Source organism: Anguilla anguilla, chromosome 1, assembly GCF_013347855.1.
Source record: "Anguilla anguilla isolate fAngAng1 chromosome 1, fAngAng1.pri, whole genome shotgun sequence".
NCBI classification, from domain to species: Eukaryota; Metazoa; Chordata; class Actinopteri; order Anguilliformes; family Anguillidae; genus Anguilla; species Anguilla anguilla.
In genome coordinates, this window is record NC_049201.1 from 72,099,715 (window position 1) to 72,126,970 (window position 27,256).

A 27,256-nucleotide genomic window follows, 5' to 3' on the forward strand; every position below is an offset into this window, starting at 1 on the left:
TAGCCCTCCTCCCTCGGGTCAACAGAGGTCAGCGGCGAAATTGGTCAATGCCTCAAAATAGCCAGTTTATTAATCAGAGCATAAAAAGACTGGGACCAAAACAAAACCGTGCGTGCGCGTGTGTTAGGTAGCAAGAATATGGAAAGATTCATTGTGGGGTTTCTTATCAGAGAAAACAGGAGCTGATCCATACAACAGTCTTACATAGGAAAACAATACAAGGACCACTTATATTTCTTACTTTATTCTTTACAACACAAGCAGTGTCTCACTAAACAATGCTGATTTTTTTTTTCTCTTCTTCTGTGATGGCAGAGTAGGCTGGCAGGTATGCAATTTATTGTGCATGTTTTCTCCAAATCCCATTCCATATACATTAGCCATTTGGGAAGGACATTGAAAAAAAAGTTTTAAATACAAAGTGAAATTAATTAATTTTAAAAAGTAAAGCTTAGCTCATCCGAAATAAAACGAAACCACAAGAACAAACTCTTCATGATAGTTATACAATAGACTCCGTTATCTTATTTTTCCAGGATTATCTCTTTCGCACAGAACCACTCTTCTTCTCCTCTGATTTTTGCTTCTTGACGTCTTTCTTCCCCTTTGCCAGGTTCTCGTATACCTCTTCTTTATTCCTGAAGGAAAGAGCGAAGACGTAAAATGTCTTTATTCCGAACTACTATGAATGCCATTTTTCAGAGCATCAAAAACATTCCTTTTGACTGTTTTGTTACTTCAGTCCAGCATGTGTACATCTAGCGTCTAATGATTATGTTACATTCTATTTCCATAGCATCTTTCATAGACAAAGTTACGTAAATAGCAAACAACAAAGTTGAGTTACGTGACTTTACTTAAACATTTAAACCGACATTCCAGAGAGGAGAACAGGACGGGAGTCTGACGTTTCTTGAACTAGGAGTGTATAGCCCATTCTGGAAGGAAAACCTTGGTTTAAATTCTAAATTTCACTGACAGCCAGTGCAGGGATGCACACCCCAGGACCTCAATGATGTTTCACAAAGACATGTTTCTCTAGTGGTTCTCTAGTGTATGAAAAGGGTTAAATGTTTTTCAACTCAGGAATCGTTTAGGTAACTAGGAAACCAGTGCCTGGTAGAATGAAAGCCAACTGCCATAAGCCCTAATAGAATGTAGTTTATAACCATGTGGGGGGGGGGGGGGGGGTTGGTGGTTGAGGCTGGGGGCCTCTAAAGTTATGAACTGGGCCTGCTTCTGAGACTTACACGTGGGTATGTAAACCCTCTATATGCAGAAAGATTGTACAATAATCCTTGTAGACTTCCCAAAGTCCTTATGTAAGCATAAGACCTCAGCGACCGAGGGAACTTTGACCCGTCAACGAGCAGTTTGCGGAGCTGGACAGAAGATAAAAAAATGAACTCTTACTTAGAAACTTTCCGGGTGGCTTTTGGCTTGGCCTGCAGGGACAAGTTTCCGTACTCCGTTTCCGTGTTCTACATGGTGGAGGTAGGAGCATACACAGAGTTAAAATGTTCAACATTTAAAAAAAAAAAATTATACTGTTTTATGAAGGCTTTATATTGGGCATTTGCTCTTTCTATGTATCAACAGTTGCCAGATAGGCATTGCTGATGTTTAAAACAGCACAGCCAAAACACAACTAAAAATAAGCCACCAACGACTTTAAAATGTATTTCTTTGAAAAAGAGTGACTTTTCAGTCTTTGCTTGGCTCCTTAGTTCAACTCACCCCGCTGGCCTGCATCTTAGTCTTGGTGGCATCGATGTACTGAGACACGGCTAGGTAGATGAACTTGTACTGGGCCTCTGTCTGCACCATGCCGGACCGCTGCTCCCTCACCATCTGGATGCTCTTCTGGACGTCGATGTCACAGTCCAGGCCTGCGAGAACCGCAACCGACATCATCCTCAGGACAACTAAATGCACTCAGAGGATATTCAGCACGCCCAAGTGACCGATGCATGTATTCGTGTTCCTAAGGTGCTACACCGGAAAGTGCATTTTTTATTTAATTTTTTTTTTTTATGTTACCATTTTTTTACATTTATTTCTGCATTAATATTTAATCAGCTGACAGCATAAGTCTGCTTGGTTGTAAAGGTAATACTGCAATAACTTGGCTAGTGATAATTCTGTGCTCAAATTACTACATTTTTACGCAAGTATTTTAGCATTTCCTGATTTCAGATTATATGCTTTCAGTTATATGCATTGGAGAAATTTTCAACAGCATTGCCACGGAACCAACCTTTAGTATCGATGGTGTCTACCAGCATGTCAATGACCACTATGGTACCAGTCCGGCCTATTCCAGCACTAAAGGGGGTTATAACAGAGAGATTGACATGTATATGAAACAATTACCTATTTTTTTCCCTGTAAATGTAAACCTTGTGGGATTCTTGGAAATGGAAGGTGAAGTTCGCGCGGTTACCTGCAATGTACGACCATAGGCCCAGCGCCGGGGAACTCCATCTGTTTGTTGTTGACCTGAGTTAGGAAGCTCAACACACCTCCAGCATCCTGTGGCACGCCATGGTCAGGCCAGCTGAGGTACTGGTAGTGCCAGATCTCACGAGGCGATTCCGACTGAGAACAGCATGGGAAACAGGTTAGTCAGTGCAACACAATCTCCAGCATTTTGGCTATGTGTTGAGATGACAGCACTGAAACTGGTGATAGTGGCAGGCTTACAATATAATGTAGCAGCACTGCTGCAAAGTCTCACCAACATTACGGCAGCGTCTGATAGAAAATAATAGTAATCAGTGCCTACCTGGTCGAGGGGTGTGAGTTCCAGAATCCGAATCTTATAGTCTGTGGCATCTTTCTCATGACGACAGCAGACTACATACCGACCAACTTCCTTGGACCCCTCAACCTCAGCCCAATATGGCACACATTTGTTCTGCAGAAGTGGGTCGTTAGAGAGACAAAGATTTAACTATTGCCCTATATCACTGCTGAACCATGACTAAATCACTGAAATTAGAATTAGGCTATAATTAAGCTAGTAATCTAGTCAACAATGCAATGACACAATAACAATCACATCCCCCTGCATCTTATGATACTAACCCGGCCCTTCTCCACCTCCCTCGTTGTCATGACAATAACCCTTGTATTTTCCTGCCACACCATCTGCCAGAAATCGTTTACAGTTGTAGCAAGGCAACCTTGTGTGGCAATGTAGACCTTCTGGTCCTCAGGTTCCCTCAATTTATTCTACACAGAGAAAAAGAGGGAAGGTGGGACAAATAAAGAGACAATGAAGACATTTTCATGAGATTATGTTACAGTACTACCCTTTCTTTTCCCAGAATATATTCACTTAGGCATCTATAGTGTTTATTCTAACAGTACATATAGGATTGAACATTTTACAGCTGAACTATTTGAAAGTACAGCAACTGCCTTTAAAAAATATTTTTTACTGTGAAGATAGATTTGATGACAATATAGCAATAGAGGATGATCACTCCAAATGCACTGGTTATGATTGATGGATTATGAGTTGAGGGAATATGGAGAGCACTGACTCTGACGTAGTTGGCATTGATGTAGTCAGAGCCAATGACAGATGGGTCACCAGAATCCAGTACCACCCTGGTTTCGTCAACTGGGGTCAGGACAAGATGAGGAGAAGGTGAAGAAGGAGAGGTGAATGAGGGAGAAAAGAGGGGGAGAAGTGGTTAGAGAGAGTGAAATCAATGAGTTGAAGAGTGGAGAAAGCCATCTCTTTTGTACAGTCATGACTGAGTATGGACATGCATGGACACACACACACACACACACTAAGCAGTGGAGGGCAAATCCTGGCAGGATGGTGTGTAGGCTCACTCAATTAGCTAATTAGTCATATACGCTAAAGCTGAGTCCCTCATAAATCAGATAACAATAAAATGCTCCCTACAGAGGCTCAAGAACAGCCTTCAGCTGTCCTTTTTAGAAACAAGCCGGCTAATTAAAACAGTTCAGAGAAATACAAAATAACAGATACAACCCACTTTGCCCACCTCAGCGCAACAGTGACATGTACGTTTCTTTTAATGACAGATGCACATGAAATCAATCACGAGAACGGGACTTGACGGCTCTCACAGGGAAGTATGTTCTTGTATCGATTTTTGCTCTTGTTCTCTGGTCTCATTCCTTCCTCGCGGCTCTTTTTCAGCTTCGCCTCCTGCTTCTGAAGGTGCTGGGGGGAGAAAATGGGGATGGGGCAAATGGGAAATGAAAGAGAGAGAGGAGAGAGAGAGAGAGAGAGAGAGAGAGAGAGAGAGAGAGAGAGAGAGAGAGAGAGAGAGAGAGAGAGAGAGAGAGAGAGAGAGAGAGAGAGAGAGAGAGAGAGAGAGAGAGAGAGAGAGAGAGAGAGAGAGAGAGAGAGAGAGAGAGAGAGAGAGAGAGAGAGAGAGAGAGAGAGAGAGAAAATCAGATTTTAATTTCGCTTGAGAGACTTCATTCTGGACCAGAGAATTCTCAATTCAGGAAGGCAGCACATTTCAGTACTTGCAATACACAATTCAACCACAAGATGGACCTGAAGGACAGGTTTATGTCCACTTCCAACGACTGCCTTTCAAAATGATGCCTGTGGGCTTAAAATCTGCCTCGAGGCATGGCCCATTTCACATGCTACAAAGGGGAGAAAATGGCTGCCTTGTGTAGCAGGGAGGTTGGCCTTGAAAACACATTCATCTTTTTTTTTGTAATATACTGTATATGAGACTATAATTAGTCTAATATTATTAGTATTAATCTAATTAATAAAGGCTGCTGTGTTTGAAATCCCAAAAATTCTGTGGGCACCAATTTCAGTTAAAAGCAACCCAAAAAAAATTCCTTTCATAACTTAAAAAATGATGACATATCCATTTAAAATCCGAAAATCCATTATATGAACAGCCAGTTTCAGTCACCAGGGCAAGAAAAGACGAGACTGCATCCAATGCAAAATATATATATTTTTTAACTTGTAGAACATGGTGATTTTCACCATGCCAAAAGCGTAGTAGACTTGGTGTAAACACTATCATCTTTTTATCATCCTTTTAATGAAGGGCAAATTGTTCCACACGCTGCAGGCGAAATAGAGGTACGGTCGCAAACCTTCAACCTTTCATGGGCAAAACAAAAACACTTATCATTGGCACAGGAGCATGTGATTGACGCGCAGTTATGCTGTTTTGCTCTTTTATACAGTCATGAATAGAAATTAGGTGGGGTGTACTGAAAATAAACTTGGTTTAGTTCTTATCATCATGTTTAAATAGATTTCACTCTCAATTTGTGTCTCAAAACGTGTAGGAGTCCACCACTCCTACTCTATGTATAAGTAATACTGAGATACAGTATAATTCTTCATTTGAAATATTTTATATATCCACAAGAAATGCTATAAAGAAATTTAGAATTATCTGTAATCAGTCTCGAAAATTCAGGATTCTGAAATATTAAAATGTCTTTATCTCAATTCTCCCTAGGCATAGTGCTATATTTGTATGCTACAAATGTACTCAAATACAAAACTTGAATATTACTTCAGGCCTTGCAACAAAACTTGAATATTACTTCGGGCCTTGCACAAATCTGTTCATTTCTTTCTCTTCCTCCCTCCAACTTACATCAAACTCTTCCCAGAAGCCAGCTTTACTCTTTTTCTCACTTCCTCCTTCGTCCTCTCCATCCACAGTCTGACCCAGAATCTTCACTCTGTTGTCGATGTCTGCCGCGTTAACTCTGGTTGAGTAGTACGGCTGAGAAAGGGAGGAAAAAAGATTTGGGGAGGGGGTTGACAGAAACGAACGTGATGAAAAATGTGTGAAGTAGAAATGAAATGCAAGACATCTTCAAGCTCTGGAAATATCACAGGAACGTGTACGAGCCTTATGAGCACAGAACAGCACCAACAGAGCGTGACTGTTAGTGCCCAAGTCTTTTTGTTTAAACCCCCAAAAGTAGTTTGCGCTCGTAACGTATTATGCAGGTGCGTAGGTGGTAAAAATAAATGAAGGGAGAAAAAATGGAAGAAACACACACAAACTGAAATAAAAAAGAAAAGAGTCAAAAACAAATGTTGGTACTGACACAAAAAAGTGATTGTGTTAACGTACAGTCAGGTCCATAAATATATGGACATTGACAAAGTTATTGTTATTTTAGCTGTCTACTACAGCATATTGGAGTTGAAATTAAATAATGAATATGAGCTCAAAGTGCAGACCTTCAGCTTTAATTTGAAGTATTTACATCCAAATCGGGTGAACGGTGTAGGAATTACAGCACTTTTTATATGTGCCCCTCCCCCCCCCTTTTTAAGGGACCAAAGGTAATTGGACAATTGGCTGCTCAGCTGGTCCATGGCCAGGTGTGTTATTCCCTCATTATACCATTTACAAGTGTGGCATTTGCATTTGGAATCTGTTGCTGTTAACTCTTAATATGAAGTCCAAAGAGCTGTCACTGTTGGTGAAGCAAGCCATCATTAGGTTGAAAAAAAAAAAACCATCAGAGAGATAGCAAAAATATTAGGTGTGGCCAAATCAACTATTTGGTACATTCCTAAAAAGAAAGAATGCACTGGTGAGCTCAGGAACACCAAAAGACCTGGAAGACCACGGAAAACAACTGTGGTGGATGACAGAAGAATGCTTTCCCTGGTGAAGAAAAACCCCTTCACAACAGTTGGCCAGATCAAGAACACCCTCCAGGAGGTAGGTGTATCTGTGCCAAAGTCAACAATCAAGAGAAGACGTCACCAGAGTAAACACAGAGGGTTTACCACAAGATGTAAACCATTGGTAAGCCTCAAAAACAGGAAGACCAAATTAGAGTTTGCAAAAAAAACATCTAAAAAAGCCTGTACAGTTCTGGAACAACATCCTATAGACAGATGAGACAAAGGTTAACTTGTACCAAAATGATGGGAAGAGAAGAATATGGAGAAGAGAAGGAACTGCTCATTATCCAAAGCATACCACCTCATCTGTGAAGCATAGTAGAGGTAGTGTTACGTTGTGGGCATGTATGGCTGCCACTGGAACTGGTTTCCTTGTATTTATTGATCATGTGTCTGCTGACAAAAGCAGCAAGATGGATTCTGAAGTGTATAGGGCTATATTATCTGCTCAGATTCAGCCAAATGATTCAAAACTCATTGGATGGCACTTCACAGTGCAGATGGACAATGACCCGAAGCATACTGCGAAAGCAAAGAAGTGGAATGTTCTGCAATGGCCAAGTCAATCACCTGACCTGAATCCAATTGAGCATGCATTTCACTTGCTGAAGGCAAAACTGAAGGCAAAACGCCCCAAGAACAGACAGGAACTGAAGACAGCTGCAGTAGAGGCCTGGCAGAGCATCACCGGGGAAGAAACCCAGTGTCTGGTGATGTCCATGGGTTCAAGACTTCAGGCAGTCATTGACTTGATTTGCAACCAAGTATTAAAAATGACAATTTAATTAATGATTATGTTAGTTTGTCCAATTACTTTTAAGCCCCTAATTGGGAGGGGGGGGGGGGGGGGGGCTCTGTATAAAAATGGTTGTAATTCTTACACTGTTCATACAATATTTTTGACAAAACCCTTAAATTAAGGCTGAAAGTCTGCACTTAAATCACACCTTGATTGTTTCATTTCAAATCCATTGTGGTGGCGTACAGAGCCAAGATGATGAAAATTGTGTCATTGTCCAAATACTTACGGACCTGACCTGACGGCTAACAGAGTGCCTGCTCTGTCCATGATGAGGTCTTGGATCAGGACACTTGACTGACTCACCTGTTTGAGGTACACCCACGTCCCAGACAGTTCCTCGATGCCCTTTCTTTTGAAATGCTCCACCAGGTCGGTCAGCGTTTCAAACATCTCCGACCCACCCACCGTGTATCTGTCATCCTGAAAACACACACACACACAAGCGTGCATAGACACCATTATTTAATCAGGTGGATCAGCTAGGAGTTAAATTCGTATTTGCATTTGCGCGCTGTTGGTATGGGGCTGTTTTTCGTGGTTTGGCCCAGGTCCCTTAGTTACAGTGAAGGCAAATATTAATGCTGCAGCATACAATCACATTCTATAGAATTCTGTGCATCCCCAACAGTTTGGCGAAAGGCCCTTTCCTGTTTCAGCATGACAATTCCCCCAGGCACATAGCTTGGTTCATATATAAATGGTTTGGAGAATGGTTTGGAAGAACTTGACTGGCCTGCACCACAGCCGCGACCTGAACCCCATCCAACACCTTCGGGATCAATTGGAAAGCAACTGCAAGCCAGGCCTAATCGCCCAATCGGTGCACAACCACACGAATACTCTTCTGGCTGAATGGAAGAAAATTCCTGCAGCAATGCTCCAACATCTAGTATAAATCCTTTCCAGAAGAGTGGAGGTTGTTATAGCAGCAAAGGGTAGACCAACTCCATATTAATGCCCATAATTTTGGATGAGATGTTGAATGTCAGGTGTCCACATACTTTTGGCCATGTAGTGTATATTCATACATACTTATACTGTAGGCATAATTCACAGTACAGAACATTAAAATATGCACAGGCTGTAGTTTCAAATGAGAAACTAGCAATTTCATTAATAAAATATGCATTAATAATGCAGCAAGCTGCAAAGAAACCACAAGCATTAGTGCTGGCTTACCTATATTAAATAAGGGAGGAATACTGTCTGCGGGCACGGCTGATGCATAGCTGTCACATTCAGCTGAAGTCCTTGGGTACTGTCTGTGATCACAGTCAGCCCAGAAAGGTCAAATAAATTGTCTCTTTTAATGTGGCCACACGCTATCGTATATGTTCACACAGTGGAAAATGACTGCGCTGGGGCCTGCAGGAAGAAGGCACGTCAAACTGTACACCGTGTACGTTGCATGAGCGAAACAAAAAACAACTGAACGCTGAACTCCCTTAAAACAGCAGCACAGTCAGAAAAATTAGTTCGGCCTGCATAGCGCTGGGTTGGGCCAGAGCTAGCTAGGTGGGCATTCACAACTGGGTGTGGTGGTTCAGCTAAGATAAATGGGTGGGTCAGAGCTAGCTAGGTGGGCATTCACAACTGGGTGTGGTGGTTCAGTTAAGATAAATGGGTGGGTCAGAGCTAGCTAGGTGGGCATTCACAACTGGGTGTGGTGGTTCAGCTAAGATAAATGGGTGGGTCAGAGCTAGCTAGGTGGGCATTCACAACTGGGTGTGGTGGTTCAGCTAAGATAAATGGGTGGGTCAGAGCTAGCTAGGTGGGCATTCACAACTGGGTGTGGTGGTTCAGTTAAGATAAATGGGTGGGCCAGGATGTCGTTTCGAGGCCTGTGGCGCAGCCTGGTCCACCCGTCGCCATGCCAGTGCACTCTAACAGTCAAACAACGGCGATTTCATCCGAAACTTCATTCATACAGCGAGCAGCTTAAAAAAAAAATCTGCTCCGTTGAAGTTTCGATCTGAGCAAGGTGTAAAGGCCACAGACTGCTGATCTGCATAAGCTTGCGGTGTGCCATTAGCCGGATCTGGGGTTCCAGTTAATCAGTAGAAAATAAGATAAGACAAACAAATGTAGCCCGGGATGTCAGCGGGCTTGTTTGTGCGCAAAATATTTTCCACTTGCGCAATCATTTGCGCTTGGCCGGAAGTAATGCAGTTAACTTGAAGGACAAGATGTCTCATTACATTTCACTTGCATCATATCTGTACTTCAGCACTGAAAGCCAGATTTAACACAGATCAAGTAATTCAGTAGGGTAAGGCTTAGCAGTCAATGGTTTTTCAACTGTAGTCAGCAATCAGTTTGGATCATGGTCAGTATGAGCGAACTACATATACAGATTTACAGATCAGAGGAGAGACAAATTTCTCTTGTCCTTCACTGATATGACAGTCTTTGGGACAATGACAAGACAACGTTTAACCCAAAGAACCAACATTGACTAGTAGTAATTACACGGTATAGCAGAGGCCTGAACCAGCAGTGTGGCTAAGTCTGTTCTTACGGTAAGTCACTGACGTAACACTGAAGTTCTCCACTAAAGTACGCCCCTATGGGTAAGAGCGTCTGCCAAGTGCTTGTAATGTAATGCAATGACTGAGCCATTTTGGACCCCAGCTCACACTTCTTTAAACCCCCCAAGCGGTTCCAAAAGCTCCTAAGCCATCATCAAACCCTCATACCCAAAAAGCACCCTTTATGGTTAAACCCATAATGCACTTGGCATCTGTGATCACGTTTAAGGGAGTCAGGCAGCATAGAATCATGTTCATGCAGCATAGACACTGGTGTTGCACCCTTGAGCAAGGTACTTAAACCTGCACTTTCCCAGTAGTACATTCCCACTATTTAATATGTTGAAATAAATTATTTAAGTTACCATTCATTCTAGCTTAACTAGCTAGGAGTATCGACTCGCCTTCTATAGCTGGGTTCCACCCAGGATTTCTTCCCATTGGGGAGTTTTTCTTTCATTTTCTACTGAGGAGTTAAAAAAAAAATTTTTAATCTCAATCACTTGCTTTTTGTGGGTTCGGGCCTGTTTTTTTTTCAGTTTTCTTTTGTATTTGCACTAAAAAGTGTCTGTTACAGTGTATATGTGCTTCACAAATAAAATTGAACCAAATTGAATATTCAATATATTCAACTATTTAATACATTTAATATTCTCAATTTTCCATATCCATACTACTTCCTTGGAATGAGGCTTTGACAGTTTGATCCTAGCTGAAATGCATTAATGCTAATTATTCACCTGTATTTAAAAAATATTTTGACATATAAATGAACAAGTGAGGCCTTTGTATGTCTGAACTATTATTGTTTTTGGCATCACTGGCTTTTCCGTATTGCCCTCATTTGCAAGAGATGGGGAAATCAGTCAGTCAAATAATGTGCTTTTGCCTGGTGCCAAACTTGGAGTGTCTTTGTACAGCATACCTGGTCTACAGTATATTTAGTAGTAATGGCACAACTGCTCCAGCTCAGCCACCTCAACAGGGTCAGAGGACCCAGATTTAACTTGAAATTTAAATTCATCAAAAGCTGCCTGAAATCAAATGGGGTGGGCAATTCGGGGCCTGGAGTGGCCTTTCCACCTGTTACCCTGTCTAAATGAGCTACTTGGCTGTATACACCAACGCTGGCTCACTTACAGATTAGATCAGTCTTTAGCAGTCATTCATGCGCTTATCAAGAGACACAGCTAAAATGTCAGATGGAGTAACTGTTAGTGCTAATTAAGTAATAAACCAGAAACAGATATGGCCCACCATTGCCGTAGAAGGTAAACACAATGCTCAGATATAAAGTAACGGTTTTTTTTTTAAATCACCCTCAATATGATTCATCACTTTACAAGCATGAATGAAGCACGACTGGAGATTCGGAAGGTAGAACTGAGGAAGCAAAAAGACACTAAACAACAAGGGATGTGCACAAAATTCAAAGTAAATTAAACGCAAACCGCAAACCCTCAGCACCATGTCCTGGGCACTTATAAGAGGCGTAGTCATTTTGTGTTCCCCCCTCTCTCATTCTCCCTTTTTCCTCACTCACTCACTCACTCACTCACTCAGTCACTCACCTGGCACATTATTTTGATATGTGAGACCCTCTTTTTGCTGTTGCTTGGTCCCTTGCATGGATCCTCGGTCAGGACAGAGAGCACAAAGTCCCCAGGTTTCGAGAGGCTCTCTCGCACCAGGAAGGTTCCGGGCTCTTTCCGTTCCCATAGCAACTTCTCAGCATTTGTGCCAGACAGGTGACCGTGATACCACCTGGTGAAAGAGTTAAAACAATCAAATACACACCAACCGTCAAAGTGAGGACAAAATGCTCAGTTGCTTTATGTCCGACCTCAAATGGCATTCATTTATCAGATGCTGGTTTCCAGTGGGACTCAAAGAACAAAATGAAAAAAATGTGTATAAACCCATTTAAACAGGTTAAAGAACAGCAGTTAAAAACCATGGTAGATAGGTAACATTTCAAGAGTCAGATGAGCAGGAAGTGGAATCAACCAGAGTCAATATTACTAGCGTATAACCACATATATACTGAAATAATCTGACCACACATAAGTGCTGTAAGAGCTAAAGTGCTGGACAAGAAGGTTGACGTGGAGGGAGCCTATAGATGCAGTCTGAAGGGGTGAATGTTGAACAGAGAGGGCTATAAGAGCCCAGTTTCTATGCAGTGTGCAAACACTGACTCGGGGTCCGTACAACGTCGCCTTATTATCTGAAGAACTAGACCGAGGGCTTCTCTAAATCCAGCCCCGCGTTTTCAGTTACAATGCAATGAGCAAACTGCAGCGAGCTCAATGCATATTTTTTAAAGGGAACCCTAATTATGCAAAAACCGACCGATTAAGCAATCGCTCTGCGGCACATTGACGGGAACCGCATTACGAATGCACCGTACCACTTGGATGGTTCCCATCTCCGTGCTGTAAGATTCTCTCCGCCTACCATTGCGCCAGAACGAGCCGCACGGTGACTCACCGCCGAACACAGTAGTGCTCGTACAGTATGTGTGATTTGCCAGCCTCTGATGGAATGCGTTTGCGCTCGTGCATTATGTGCCGGCCAATGGGTAGCCCACACATGACACATGGCTCTGCCCTGCACAGCCTGTTGACTTCCATACCAAGCCGTTCGCGGCATAACGATTCAAGGTAATTAGTATGCACTTGCCTTTTTTTTTTTTTTTTTGGTACCCGGTGTCAGAAAGTTGCAGAAACGTTAAAATCGTCATAACTGCACGCACATTTGCAAACAAGTAAACCACCATGTCGCATGTTGCGTTAACAATTTTTTCCGAAGATGAAATGAGATATTAGACAATTTGTCAACATAAACATTTATATTAATCGTATCACTGGAAGCTTTATTTATTTATTTATTTATCAAATCAAATAAAATTTTATTTGTATAGCATATTTTACAGCAATTGTCACAATACGCCTAAACCAGGGTTGTCTGTAAAGCGTATTGTGAACAAGCCTAAGGCAACAGTGGCAAGGAAAAACTCCCTGTGGCAGATGGGAAGAAACCTTGGAAGGAAACAGGCTCAAGGGGGAAACCCATCCTCCTCTGGTCGGCTCAGGGTGCCGACTGGTAACCAACATGTCAGTCAGTTTTATAAGGTTTATGATGTGGCTCAGATGATGGATGGGGCCGGGTGGCGGTGATGGGGAACAGCAGGTGGCGACAGATGTGGGCAGGGTGGAGGCAATGACGAAAGAGGGGCTGGACTGCAGAGGTGGGGGAGACCAGACAACTCTCAAAGCACTCTCGAAGGTTGGGGCAAGAGCCCCACCAGCAGCGTGGCGAAGAGGGTAGAAACGGCAATTAGGGAATTTGCAATATAGCAGACAGTGGGTAAAGTGGCAGAAGTATGTATTGGGGGGACCCCGCCAGGAGTAATATATGGCTGCATAGCTACTAGGACAGGGATGGAGAGCCCATGCAGTCATGAGGGGTGGACAACCATACCCGCCTATCAAGAGCCAGCCCATGTAAAGTCGGGTCACAGCTAATTGATAGGTGACAGTAAGGAAAGGATTGCCACCTACAAAGCTCTATGTCTACAGGCTTCTCGCACCCTGTCTCCAGACTATAACTGATTATAAGCTTGAGCATAGAGGTGCGTTTCTAATCTAGATTTAAATATTGAGACCGAGTCCGACTCCTTTATAAATTTTGGAAGCTGGTTCCACAGTAGTGGGGCCCTGTAGGAGAAAGCCCTACCACCTTTTAGGTTTTTTGAAATTCTTGGGACTACCAGGTAGCCTGTGTCTTGGGATCGAAGTGACCTTGTGGGCTTATAAGGTAGGAGCAGGTTAGTTATGTACACAGGTGCACGTCCATGCAGAGCTTTAAAAGTCAGGAGCAAAACCTTGAAATCTATCCTATGCTTAATGGGTAGCCAGTGAAGCGATGCTAGCACTGGTGTAATGTGCCCATACTTCTTAGTTCTGGTCAAGATACGAGCATCTGCATTCTGCACAAGCTGGAGACTCTTTAACAAGTTATTAGGGCAGCCAGATAGCAGGGCATTACAGTAATCTAACCTTGACGTAACAAATGCATGGATCAATTTTTCAGCATCCCCAACTGACAGGAAATATATAATTTTAGCTATGTTGCGTAGCTGAAAGAAGGCAATTCTGGATATTCCATATTAGGTTCAGCCAAACAACCATCACAGTTTAAGGTGAGAGTAGGCAATTTCTCCCTTAATATTTTGGGACCTAAAACCAACATTTCAGTCTTATCTGAATTTAGGAGCAGAAAATTTGAAAGCATCCAAACCTTGATATCTACAATACAGGCCTCTAACCGTGAAAGCGGCAGTCCTCACCAGGTTTCATTGAAATATAAATCTGAGTATATCGTCTGCATAACAGTGGAACTCTACGCCATGTGCCCAGATAATATTGCCAAGTGGTAGCATATATAGCGAGAAGAGTACTGGTCCTAGTACTGATCCTTGTGGAATACCGTATTTCATTAAAATGAGGAGCTGGACTCTTTTAATTTGACAAACTGTTTCCTGTCACATAGATATGATCCAAACCATGTGAGTGCCTGTCCACGAAGTCCAACACAGACCTGGAGTCTGTCCAGTAGTATTCCATGATCAATTGTGTCAAAAGCTGCACTCAGGTCGAGGAGTACAAGAACTGACACAGAGTTACGGTCGGCTGACAATAGTAAATCATTTGTAACCTTGATAAATGCGGTTTCTGTGCTGTAGGGGTGGGGTCTAAACCCTGATTGGAATACTTCAAGGATACAGTTAGAGCTAAGGTATACAATTAGTTGCTTAGCAACAGTTTTCTCCAATAATTTTGATAGAAATGGAAGGTTTGAAATAGGTCTATAATTTTCCATTTTAGGTTCTAGGTTTGGTTTCTTCAAAATGGGTTAATAACTGCCACTTTTAGTGACTGAGGTACGTATCCTGTAACTAGGGATGTATTAATGATTTTTAGTATGTGCTGGCCTAGTACCGGAAATAGTTCTTTAACCCAATTTGAAGGAATGGGATCGAGTAGACAGGTTGTTGGTTTTGAGGACATAACTAGTTCGGATAACTCAACCATGCTGATGGGCGTAAAATAGTTTAGTACCGCTGTCTGTAAATCTTCCTGTTGTAACCAGGTGCGGGGCTGTTTATTAACATGAACAGGAATAGCCTGAATAGAAAGTTCATAAAGTCATTGCTGCTAATATTGGAGGGATAAGTTGAAAACTCTGATGATTGTTTTTTAGTTAATTTATCCACAGTACTAAATAGAAATTTTGGGTTATGTCTGTTCTGTTCAATTAGTTTTGAGAAAAAGGCAGAAGCAAGAGCTTGCTTATAATGAAGAAAGCAGTTTTTCGATGCAAGATGAAATACTTCTAGCTTTGTTGACTGCCATTTTCGCTCTAATTTTCTAGTAGACTGCTTCAGGGCCCGGGTGGTTTTTCCGACTAGGGTTTCTTCTTTTAAGGGGGGCAACAACATCAAGAGTGTTCCTGAGGGTAAAGGTTAGCTGGTTAGTCAATTGGTCCAATGCAGCTTCATCAGCATTTTCATCAGCCTTTTCTTCAGTGGAGAGGAATGACTCTGGAAGCATATTTATAAACTTTGGAATAACCTCAGGGTTTACTGATCGGCTGTAGTAATGTCTAGGCTCTGATACAGGTGGATTGGATGCCTTAATATTAAACGTAATGAGGAAATGATCTGATAGTATAGGGTTATGAGGTGCGACGGTAAGATTTACCACACTAATACCATGGGACAGAACTAAGTCTAAGGTATAGCCACGGTAGTGAGTAGGCTCACAAACATTCTGTACAAAACCAATAGAATCAATAATAGAGGCAAAAGCTGTTCCTAGGGGGTCACCGTTTTTATCCACATGTATGTTGAAATCACCAACAATTATGACCTTATCTGCTGAAATTGCAAGGTGTGATAAAAACTCAGAAAATTCCCTTAAAAAATCAGAATAAGGCCCAGGTGGCCTGTAAACAGACACAAGAAAAAAGGGCTGCCCACTAGCACTTTTATTAGCTAGATCGGGCTGTACACAGTTAGTAATAAGAACTTCAAAAAAGGAGAACATATATCCATGCTTAGGCGCTAGATTCAATAAGGACTGATAAAAAGCTGCAACGCCTCCCCCTCTGCCTGATGGACGTGACACCGGAGTACCTATAAAACCCATAGGAGACGCTTTATTAATTGCAACATATTCATCAGGTCTTAGCCAAGTTTCAGTCAGACATATTACATTGAGATTATGGTCTATTATCAATTTGTTGACAAGATCTGATTTTGGAGCGAGTGATCTAACATTTAACAGTCCACTTTTTAAGGATGGTTCACTATGGTTAGTAGCAACGTGCCGTGTTTTCATGACAATGATGTTATCCACATCAATACCATGGTTAGCTTTACGTTTGGCATAGATGCGTGGAACAGACACAGTCTCAATACAACAGATACTAGATTCTAGTTCAAAAGTATTAGTTAAAGATAAAGGGGCTTTTGAAATACTATTTCTGTTGGCTAGCTCTGAAACGCACCTTGCAGACAGAGGTGTAGGGCCATGTGTCTGGGACACAGGTATAAAGAAACGAGCAGGCAAGCACGTAGGGTTAGAAGCCTGCGGCCTGGCCGGCGCAATAAATAAACACATTATTTGTTTATTGCTTTCTATATAGGCTATAAATGTACGTAAATACACCTGTAGACCGAGTATACTGTGAGTGCGTAGTTTTGTGCATGCCCATACAGAGTGCTGTGTAAATTTAGGTTCAGTTCTCTATTTCTTCATCTGAACTTCCTGAGTTGCGGTCGGAAAATTCTGATGTCAAGATTTCGAGACTCGAGATGAGCGTATTTTTAGCACACCCCCCATAATCTCTTTTCTTTTTTTCTTTTCTTGTCCCTCAGTTTCTGTTGCCTTATGTGGCCATTTTCTGACTTTTTCTAGCCATTAAGCTTGATTTCAAAATGCAAATACACACATATATTTTTTACAAAAAAAAAAAAAAAACCTGGAAATTTTTTAACGAACATATATGTATATGAACCAATATATTCCTTAAAAAAAATTTTGGTTTAATGCGAAACTTAATTCTGATTTTAAAACATCGAGAAGAACATGATCGAAAAAGCACAAAAAAGGTTTTTAAAAGGAAGGTAATCTAAATGCCAAATGTGTTTGTTTGGCCTTTCTGTCCTCCATTACGTATGACAGTTCCTTTTTTGTCAGTGGTTTCAGCAACCGTTTGTGTGTGCAGAATTCTTTTTGTTTTGCTTAATTGGAATTTTTTATTTATTTGACGGCTCTCTGGAAATTATTGTACCGCACATCCCTTCAGAAAATAAGCACCTGTACGATGACAAATACACTAAAACAGCAGTTAAAACAGAATAACTGAATGACATGGCAGCGGAGAAAGACATTGTGGAAATTGTGCGTCTTTCACAATATGGAATTACTAAAAGACAAAATACTGAATGCTTTCCCCCGTAGAATGTTGCCAAATATTTATGGGATGTTGAAAGCTCTTTAACTGCACCTGTCAACAGGCAGAAATTTTTTTTTTTCTTATTGTGTACTTCAGTCAGTTCAGTTTTTCTGCACTCTGTCCCTTTTATATTGCAGTAATATATGCTATGATTCCACAGGAGACTTACTTGATTATAGTTTTATATACTTTGCCCATTCAAAAAGCTGGATTTTTCTACAAGGTTTCTCCACCTCTGCACTGAGTCCAGTTCTCAAACCACTACACCACAACCCACCACACTTCAGTTACACACTTGGTTCCCCCCACAAAAAGCTAATTTAAAAAAAGGCTCAACCCTGCCACTCCTTCTGATCATGAATAACCTGATGAATACTTTAATGTGTAAAATCACAAATATGGTTTGAAAGTAAAAAGTTACGTGAGTCGCTCTGGATAAGAGCGTCTGCTAAATGCCAGCAATGTAATGTAAGAACGTCCTTAACTGAACATCGCAATACTGATGTGACAATCATTGAGAATGACAGACAGTGGAAAAAGAGTAACTGCAGGATGAGGAAGACCGCGCTGAAAGACAAGGGGAGGGATTAGTACAAAGGAAGGAGGGACTGGTCAGTTTTTTTTTCTCATGTGTCAAAATTAAAGTTTCCAACCGCAGCGATAAAGGGAAGTCACAGAACTAAAAGAGAAAGGGGGGAGGGACGAGGGGGAAAAGGGAGAAATAAATGTGACAGAAATGACAGGGCACAGCTCACATTTAGGTTGAATTATGCGATTCTGTACTCTATATACTCATGATGCCGTCATGAAACCATGTTCAGTTTACTGTGTATATAAAGAAAATAATTTCATTTACAACTGCGTGTCCACTGGGTTGAATGTATTCATCACTACAGGGGAATGAACACATGAAGCCTATTTTAATTTAATTCATTTCATTCGGGTGCCACAGGGTTTAAGAACGTTCTGGCGCAACCTCGGACCTCAACCAGGGTGCATAAAAAGGAAAGCACAAAAACAGCCAGGGGCTGCCACCAGGGATTTTGGGCCCCATGCAAATATCTCACATTGCACCCCACCACAGCAGGCCACCCCAGGAAATCCTATATTTTAAGATTCTTTGAAAGCTTTCCCTTGTTCGGTGTCCCAGTCCCCAACTAGGATAATTTGATTGCTGTACTCAAAGGTTCTTAGTTACATCTGTTCCAGTTGTTCCCTTGAATATAACATTACTCATTGTGATGGATTTGTAAAAACCCTCTGAACATCTACAAAAGCATAATATTCGCATTCTTAATAATTCATTGCGGCCTGGGCATACCCGATTTCTCGCATGCCAACCTTGCGTAGACCTCGGATTTCGTTATTCCGCGTGATGGAAAATTGAGTCAAGCGCTGGCATTCAGGTTTGCTCTCACTTGCAAACGTGTAATAATCGCGGCGCTTCTTTCTCACACCGCAGTCATGTGAACGTCACCCCCAGGACTGACTTCCAGGTGAGGAGCGGGTGCCCGCAGTTCAGGCGGTGCGAGCAGCTTTTCTCTAAGCACGCCTGACAACGGCATTATTCATGTCTGCCCATAAGTTTACCTCAGAAAGCAGACAGTTACATACTGCAATTATGTCAACAGGAGACTGTAAAGGGCAGGCAATCTGAGGTCACGAGGAACATTTAGCAACAAGGCCAAAAAAGTTTTACATGGCAAAACACCCATCAGAAAACAGGAATATAGACATTTGACATTTGCCTAAATGTCATATAAAATGCAGTCATTGCATTCCATTGTTCATAGCTGTCATAGACAAGGGTATCGTTGTGACAAGGGTTCTGCATTTTCAGTGCAAAAGACAACATGGTGGTAAGATAACAAAATCAAAAAGTAACCTCTGCCGTAAAAGCTGCCCGTAATAATCCCAGTACTCAATTCATTCTTCAAAATCGGCAGATACATTTTTATGTTGTAATCCATACTGCACTTCCTAGTTCCCTTTCTCAATAAAATCCATTATTTACAAAAACTATTGTTATTATTATTATTTTTTTCCCATAATATTCATAATAATAACAATGATAATAATAATAATCAAATCTCGATGCAGTGCCTCAAGCATTATGTTGCTATTTCTAATGACGTCCAAGTGGGCATTGAGATTCACTAATTGATGCGCATTGGTTTCTGATGCAAAAACAATACATACAGTGACCTCCAAAAGCATGGTACAGTAATGGTTGGGTGAAATTTGTTATTTTTGCTATATACTAAAGGCATTTAGATTTCAGACAAAAGATGAATATGGGATAAAAGCACAGACAATCAGCTTTTATTCCATAGGTATTTACACGCATATATGTTTTACCATATAATAGAAACAGCTGTTTTTTTCCTTTTGTATGGCTTGTTTTCACATAAAAGAACAATGAGTGTCTAGTCTTGGATTTAGCCTTTGTTTTCATCTGCATTTGGAGTCAGAGGCATAAACTATCATGAAGACTAGAGGAGTAACTACACCTCAAAAACAACTAATCTGTAAACTGAGAGAACAGAAGAATCCATTAAGAAGGAAAACTGGGTATATCACGTCTTGGTATATAGAGCTTGGAAAGTCTTGCAAAAGAAAGAAACAACTGGTGGACCCAGAAATAAACACCATACAGGTCTACCAAGAAAGACCACAGCAGTCGATGATATAAAAATCCCAGGAGCTGTGAAAAACCATAAAACAAAGGCCAATCACATCACCATCACGCATCACGTCTCCAGGTCAGGGGAGATAATATCACAAGCCACCGTATGCGGAAGACCTCAAGAGCAGAATTATGCAAACCTCTCATCAGCAGCAAGAACTAAAAGGCCAGATTAGAACTTGCCAAAAATACAGAGATAAACTGTAAGAGTTCAGGAACAAAGTTTTAAGTGCAGATGAGACAAAAATAAACCTTTACCAAAGTGAAGGAATGCCGAAAGTGTGGAGAAATGATGGAGAACAGCCTATGAATGAAAACACTGCCCTCATATGTGAAATATGGAGGAGGTGGTGTCATGGGTTTGCCATGAATGGGTGCTTCTGGAACCAAGTGAGCTGAATGCTCACTTGTCTTTACTGATGATGTAATGGAGGATGGCAGCAGTAGGATGAATTTGGAGGTGTACAGACAGATTTTGTCCGGCTATGTCTATACAAAAATTCCTCCAACCTCATCAGCCATTGCTTCATCCTGCAGCAAGACAATGACTGGAAACTCACTGCCTATGCAATCAAAGCGTTTGTCAACGGGAAAAAGTGGAAGGTTGTGGGCTAAGTAAGTCATCTGATTTAAAGTCAATCAGGCATGCATTTGACTTGGTGAAAAGGAGACTGAAGACAGGAACTGTGAAACAAAGATCAACTGAAAGCAGCTGCAGTGAAGGCCTAGAAGCATTTTCAAAAACATACCAAATGTCTGGTGTTGTCACCAGGTCATAGACATGATGCAGTTATTGCATTTAAGGGCTATAAAAGAAATATTCAACTTTTAAAATTTAATTTACTTTAAAGTTCATCTGTTTCACAGCTGAATAGCTGTTTCTGCGAAATGGTAAATCATACATACATTTATTTGGCAGACGCTTTTATCCAAAGCGACATACAATAAATACATACCAAAGGTCATTGGAACAACTACAAACACAGGTCCGATAAGATACAATACTCATTTTGTACAGTTATTCATAGCTATGAACACATTAAAGTCCAGTTCACACAGTGAACATTACTCTGACCTAACCTATGCCAAGTCGAACTAGGAGGCATTACAAACTACAACATCAAGACAATAATACAAGGCACAATAAGTGCTGGATGGAGGTACATGTAACATGAAGGTACATGTTCATGCAAATACGATGAAATAAAAGCTGATTGCGCTTTTGTGTCATATTCATCTTTTGATCTCACATCTAAATGCCTTAATTATATAGCAAAAATAACAAATTTCACTCCGTTCCTATACTGGGGTGGCACTGTATATATGTGTATTATTCAGTAGTATTAGCAGTGCCTATTTACCTATAATACAATATGTGTCATCAGTGATTTTTGGATTCAGAAATTTCCGTTGCCAGTGTAAGGAAAAAAGAATCTCTTGATTATTTTCAATATTCAAAATTCATTGAGAAATCAAAAACACAGTTTTTCTCTTCATTTCAACATTCATGTCTCAGATTTCTTGATTTAAAAAATTTCTGCACAATTAATCAGTAACACAAAGAGAAAATGAAATAATGCTAGGTGTGTTTGCCAAGAAAGTACAGTTCATAAATCATGGATTGAATATGATCTTATGAAATACAATGTTCTGGGAAAGGCTTTTGATGTTCCGGCATATTCCATTCAAATTTCTGTCTGGGCCTCTAAGTTAACAAGCAGGTGGGTTTCAGCTGGATTTGTCTTCACCTAATTAATTACCTCTCAAATAACAGCCAATAACCTATTTGTGTTCAACCAAATCAACTGATTTCAAATGAATTACAGGCTTCCGAATGAGGCCACTGAAAGACCAGGAACCTAAAAATGTATTTCAGCTGCGTTTGTGTACAGCAGTTGCAAAGTGTAACACTGTGTTCCACATTACACAATAAGAGAGAGCACACATTGTCTTGTTTCTCCGAATCACAACAGTGTAGATATGATTTTACCCTCTGTTATATTAATGTAAAAGAGATATCTGTAAGGATATCGGGCATACGCAGTGCAATACATGCCCCAGGCCGTTACACAAAGAAGAACGGAGTAACTATGCACCTCTGCAATGGGTGAACTAATTCAGATGAGTCAGACTAAAGAGCCTGTTACAGAGCTCACATAGCACAAAAACACGCTGCTATATACAGATTAGTAAAGAAAGTAAATTTCCTTTCTTTTTATAGAAAAAAGCCTCTCCCTTTAACATGAACACACTTCACGTCAATGCCTTAAGCAAGGGGCGTGATCACAGGTGGAATATATACTTCAAAACAGTAACCTGAACCTCATTATCGGTCAGCATCAATTAGCATTTGCATCAACAATTCACAAACGACACAAAGATCTGAAACATTTTGTTAACCAACAAGTCTTTTTCAAAATTTACTAAAGCTGTCATCATCCCAAGAACACATGCATGTACACACACACACACACACACACACACACACACACACTGAACGGGGTTCTTGTACATCACCTCTCATTGGTGGGGTCGGAGCAGTTGAAGGGGTACTTGAGCTCGATGAGGGTGCCGTCCCTGTCCTGCAGGGTGCCGTGCTCCACGGTGTAGTACTCCACCAGCTCCGACAGGGTGGCGAACTTCTCCCCCCCGTACAGGTCGTAGTAGTCCCCCGTGTTCTGTATGCGGATGTGGGTCACCATGTCCCCCACTCTGCGAGACACAGGGCCGCCGTCAGACGACGCCCAGCAACGAATTCATGTGGCGTGCGCTGAACGCGGCAGCCGAGCAGATTCGACGGCACAGCACCCCAGCGCTTTCACATGCCATACCAACTCACTGGTGCCAGTCTAGCGGACAACAGCTACAGACTGCACGGAAGTCTGTAGTCCTGAAGGTGGTAGACATGATTAAAATGAGGAGACTTACTAGTGACTGTGAACTAGCGTGCTTTTGGTCAATTGGTGGGGCGAACAAATATACATGTTTCTCATACCACTGTGACATGGTAGGGAAAACGTGTCCCAGTTACGATTGCGGACTGAGGACTATAATGCTTCATTATGAAAGCAGATCCAACTAGACAGGTACAGAGAGCGGGAAGCAAGGATATGAATTACAGGAACGCTGAAACTTTTTGCACTGCCAATATCTTAACATAGTCAGTTATGTTCCTCCTCTGAATAAATAAATATTGCTTTCTCTTGGCATACACCTGTAAGCATGCTTGTATTCTATATAGACCACAGTAGATATTTTTTTCCGCAACTATTTATATTCCGCAGAGTTCATTTGGCAAAACGACTCTGGTGCATCCTGCCAATGAAGAAGGGAGCTGGACCGAGGAGAGCGCGCGGAGACGTGGGGCCACGTCGAGCGTCTGACCTGACGGAGAGGGAGAAGTCGCCCTGGTTCTTCTTGCTGGGCCGGGCCAGGAAGCTGCCGTGGACCCCCCGCGCCTTCAGCATGGACTCGGCGTCCACGCCCGACAGGTCTCTATGGAACCACCTGCCAAAAAACAGCATGGGCGCACATGGAACGGGGTGCGATGACCACGGACCCGCGCCCCCCCCCCCCCCCCCCCCCCGCCGTAAAACCTGCGTGGCCCCCCTCGGCCATACGGGGCAGAGGGCCTCCGCGTCTCAAAAGAGAGCCTCTGTCCCGTGCGAGTCCCCCCCCCCCCCCCCCCCCGGTCCTTAACGACACCAACCCTGTTTTTAAAAAAAGGTCTCTGACCAACCGCACCGAATCATGCCAGCCCTGCGGATCCCGGCTGGCGAATCATTTACTGAATGCATGTAGCAATAGCTATTCTGAGTTAACATGGGGCTTACACTGAAAGTTAAGTTTGAACGTTCACACCGACGGGCTCAGTGTATCGCCAAGTGTTTTTCATCATTACTCAAACCCAAAGCAAAAAGATGGAGAGCATCAGAAATAACCCAAAGTTTGGAATACTCCAAACATACATTTTTTTGTGTTTTTATTAATTGCTAAAGTAAGGGTTTAGCATAGATGCCACTAACGTACTTCTGAGCCATGCTTAAATTACTTTTTTTGTATATTAGCCTACTCATTTATTTTTTGATTAGAAACACAAACATTGTTTCATTCAGGAACATTAGAACATTAGAAAATGTCATGACACACAGTTCTCTGAAGCAAATTCATTTCAATGACATCGATTCTCCTTCATTGCAAACTGCTGTAAGGCTATAAGGCCTTCAAAGGACTACAACACCCAGTGTAACTGTGGCACTAGAGCTCTATGAAGAAATAGAGGAAATGAACGGATGCAGTTATGGTTAGCACGGTTTCACAAGCATCTAAAACTATTTTGAAAGGAAAGGAAAAGGGGACATAAAAACACAATGAAAGAAGAAATGAAAGAAGCTGAACGAAGACGAGGGTTAGACAAATGCTGAATGCATCACATGTTCCACAAAAACTGAAGCGTATTTATCAGATGAAGTGTCAAACGTGTATTAACTCACCGAACCATCTTTCTCCTTCACTTGCTCTTCACAAAAAAAAATAATAAAAATTAATAAAGAATAAAATACAAAAATATACACATGGAGGTAAATCAAAAATGTTTGTGGATAAACAAGTATGACTTCTTAATAATCTAGCACGTTATAAAGTGTTAACTAGCACTAGTGTTAAACCAGGCACACTTTAGTATATCTTGTAAAAAACCATACCTACGACTAATCTACACTCATTGTATTCCATATCTTTCCTTCATAATATTACTCCGATCCTCTCATTCTCTCTGTTTTTTGCCTCTCTTTCTCCTTGTCTCTATGGCGACCTTGCCCTTCTTCGCACACCAGCATTGCCATCATTCTGAACCTCCTGTGTCGATTCCTCACCATCCACTCTCACTGCCCTCCACACCCTCATTTGCCCTCCGTCATTCTACATTTATTTATTTATTTTCTACTACCCTACCCCGTCACCTGCCCTCTTACTCAAACTCCCTATCGAGCTCTCAGAACAAGCAGAAATGTAAACAGCCTTACTTGCCTTCAGCTCCTGAAAACAAGTGACACTCTCTGTCAAACTTTATAGGTCATCCCCCTGTACTCTGTTCCTCCCCCTATATCTCTTGCTCTTTCATTCTCTCTGTCGCTCTCTCTCTCTCTCGCACACGCACACACACACTCCTTCCTTCCTTTTTGTGGCTTCTTTCACAAAACAGTGAAAGCAAGACAGACAGGAACAAATGAAACAAAATGGCTGACAAAGAACCCCCCCCCCCCCCCCAAAAAAAGAAGCTTCTCCTAAAATCCATGTAAAAGAAGAAATCATTTACAGTTCTCTAAAATGTAGGACTTTTCTCTCTCTCTCATTAGCTCTCCTTTCTTTCACTATCTCAAAAGGGAACCCCCTTTCTAGAAATATCTCACTTCCCTGCTCCTCAAACCATGCCTGGTAAATATAACTTTAACAATACCTCGTCATCGTAATATATAACAAACCACATAACAACACTCAGCATGATTCAGTGTACAGTACCAATATCCCAGAGGGGAAGAGGAAATGCAACACCTGCATTGGCAATCAGGAGGAAGGGCAAATGATGTTTAATAATTTGATTATGTTGCAATACTAGACCTCTCTGGGCTCACAGGTCAAGTTCAGCTACTGGAATACTGCAAAACATCTCATCTGCTCATCTGCATCTACTCAGCCAAGTGACCTCATCTGTTGCCCTCCCACAGAATCCACCCCCCTCCCCCCCACCAACCCAAACCATCCTAATCATCCTGCGACTCACCCAACAAGTGCAACTGCGCTCCCTGATTCAATCCCATGCACAAAGTTCAGCTGAACACTCAACTTCCTTATTTACTGAGCTCCCCTTCCCCCACTACTTATCTCTGCATATTACCCTGTGCATGTACTAAAGGGTGATTTACCTGGAGTGGTTTTAAAAAAAATAAACAAAGAAAATTTGATAGAAAACAAATACAACCATAAACACGGTCACTTTTTTTTTTTTTTTTTTTTTTGAGTTTAAGTCTAAGAATTGTTAAACCTCTTCTTCATTTCCCATTATGAAATTCTACATGGCCATGACTACTCCTCCCAACTTGCACTGCTGCAACTCAGCAGCAATGCAAGGGGACATGTAGTTCTTTAACTTTACCACTATTACTGCCAGTGGAGTTTAAATTATTAGGAAAAATAGATGCCTCCTCCTGCAAGTATGCGCTAAATATTGGTATCAGTGGAAAAAGGGTGTGCGTGCTGAGCGTTAGATGCAAATTCCCCCTCCCATAAAAAACATGCATGATATCCACGAGCAACAGAAACACAGGCATTCACACTGAGTACTACGAAAAAGGAAAGATACACATTCAAATTAGATCATGTACAGCCAGAGATTTGAATAACAAATTATTTTTCGCTAACTGAGACTGTAAATACAGCGTGCAAAATCAGCGGACAGAAGCTAGTCGAAACGGCATCCGGAGACTGGCAGTTAGTAAATAAAGAGTAAGGAACTAGCAGACCTTGAGATCTATCAAACTCCCAAAGCAATCAGCCAGCACACATGATACACTCACCCGCAAGCCATTGTCGATGCTCCGCCCCTCTGCTACTGACGTCGTAGTCGTAGAATATATTCTCTCAGTTAAAGCGAACCTTTCAGCGACAGGTAACGAGCCGAATAGAAATGTTTTCGACTGTTTACTTTTCTTTGCTTATTATTGGGTTGAGATGGAGTGTCGTTACGTTAACGCATATCCTGAAAACTGTTAGTTAAAATATATTGCAGTGTCCAGCACGAGCGGTTAAAAACCTCGACCGCCGTAGCTTATTTTGCAGCGTTTGTGCTGATAAGTTATCTGCTTGGCTAAATTACACTGCTCTCTCCTCCCACCCTGTAATTTTCTTCAATTATCGCAATTGCCTGTCTGTCTGCTGAAAGAAGTCAGTATAGGCCAGTTTCTCCTCTGGCATGGCCGTGTACCCCCCGCGCTCAAATTCCGCCGTCCAGCTCCTTTTCTCTCGCGCAA

The 27,256-nt window shown here is 41.7% G+C and overlaps 1 protein-coding gene across 4 annotated transcripts; it reads right to left on the reverse strand.

The window, feature by feature from the left end:
* Positions 1–222: 222 nt before the first annotated feature.
* On the reverse strand, positions 223–27,227 carry ptpn6 (protein tyrosine phosphatase non-receptor type 6). 4 transcript variants are annotated; one of them, XM_035425297.1, is made up of 16 exons: positions 26,750–26,773; positions 24,722–24,747; positions 23,613–23,735; positions 22,746–22,940; positions 11,590–11,782; positions 7,794–7,910; positions 5,634–5,765; positions 4,111–4,207; positions 3,549–3,628; positions 3,088–3,234; positions 2,786–2,917; positions 2,444–2,598; positions 2,258–2,325; positions 1,738–1,889; positions 1,414–1,481; positions 223–638 (listed from the first exon to the last, which is right to left on the reverse strand). In XM_035425297.1, the coding sequence occupies exons 2-16, from the start codon at positions 24,727–24,729 to the stop codon at positions 539–541; spliced, it is 1,767 nt and encodes a 588-aa protein (XP_035281188.1). In that variant the 5' UTR covers positions 24,730–24,747; positions 26,750–26,773; the 3' UTR covers positions 223–538. The 4 variants fall into 4 exon arrangements, with proteins under 4 accessions (XP_035281188.1, XP_035281180.1, XP_035281172.1 ...); XM_035425289.1 differs by lacking the exon at positions 26,750–26,773 and adding an exon at positions 25,257–25,366; XM_035425281.1 differs by lacking the exon at positions 26,750–26,773 and adding an exon at positions 25,253–25,349.
* Positions 27,228–27,256: the final 29 nt, after the last annotated feature.

Coding starts and splice junctions, on each gene's coding strand:
- ptpn6 (XM_035425276.1), bottom strand. Junction 5,766..7,793: donor CGTGGGTGTACCTCAAACAG/GTGAGTCAGTCA, acceptor TCCCTTTCTCAG/CCGTACTACTCAACCAGAGT. Junction 4,208..5,633: donor GCTTCTGGGAAGAGTTTGAT/GTAAGTTGGAGG, acceptor TTCTCCCCCCAG/CACCTTCAGAAGCAGGAGGC.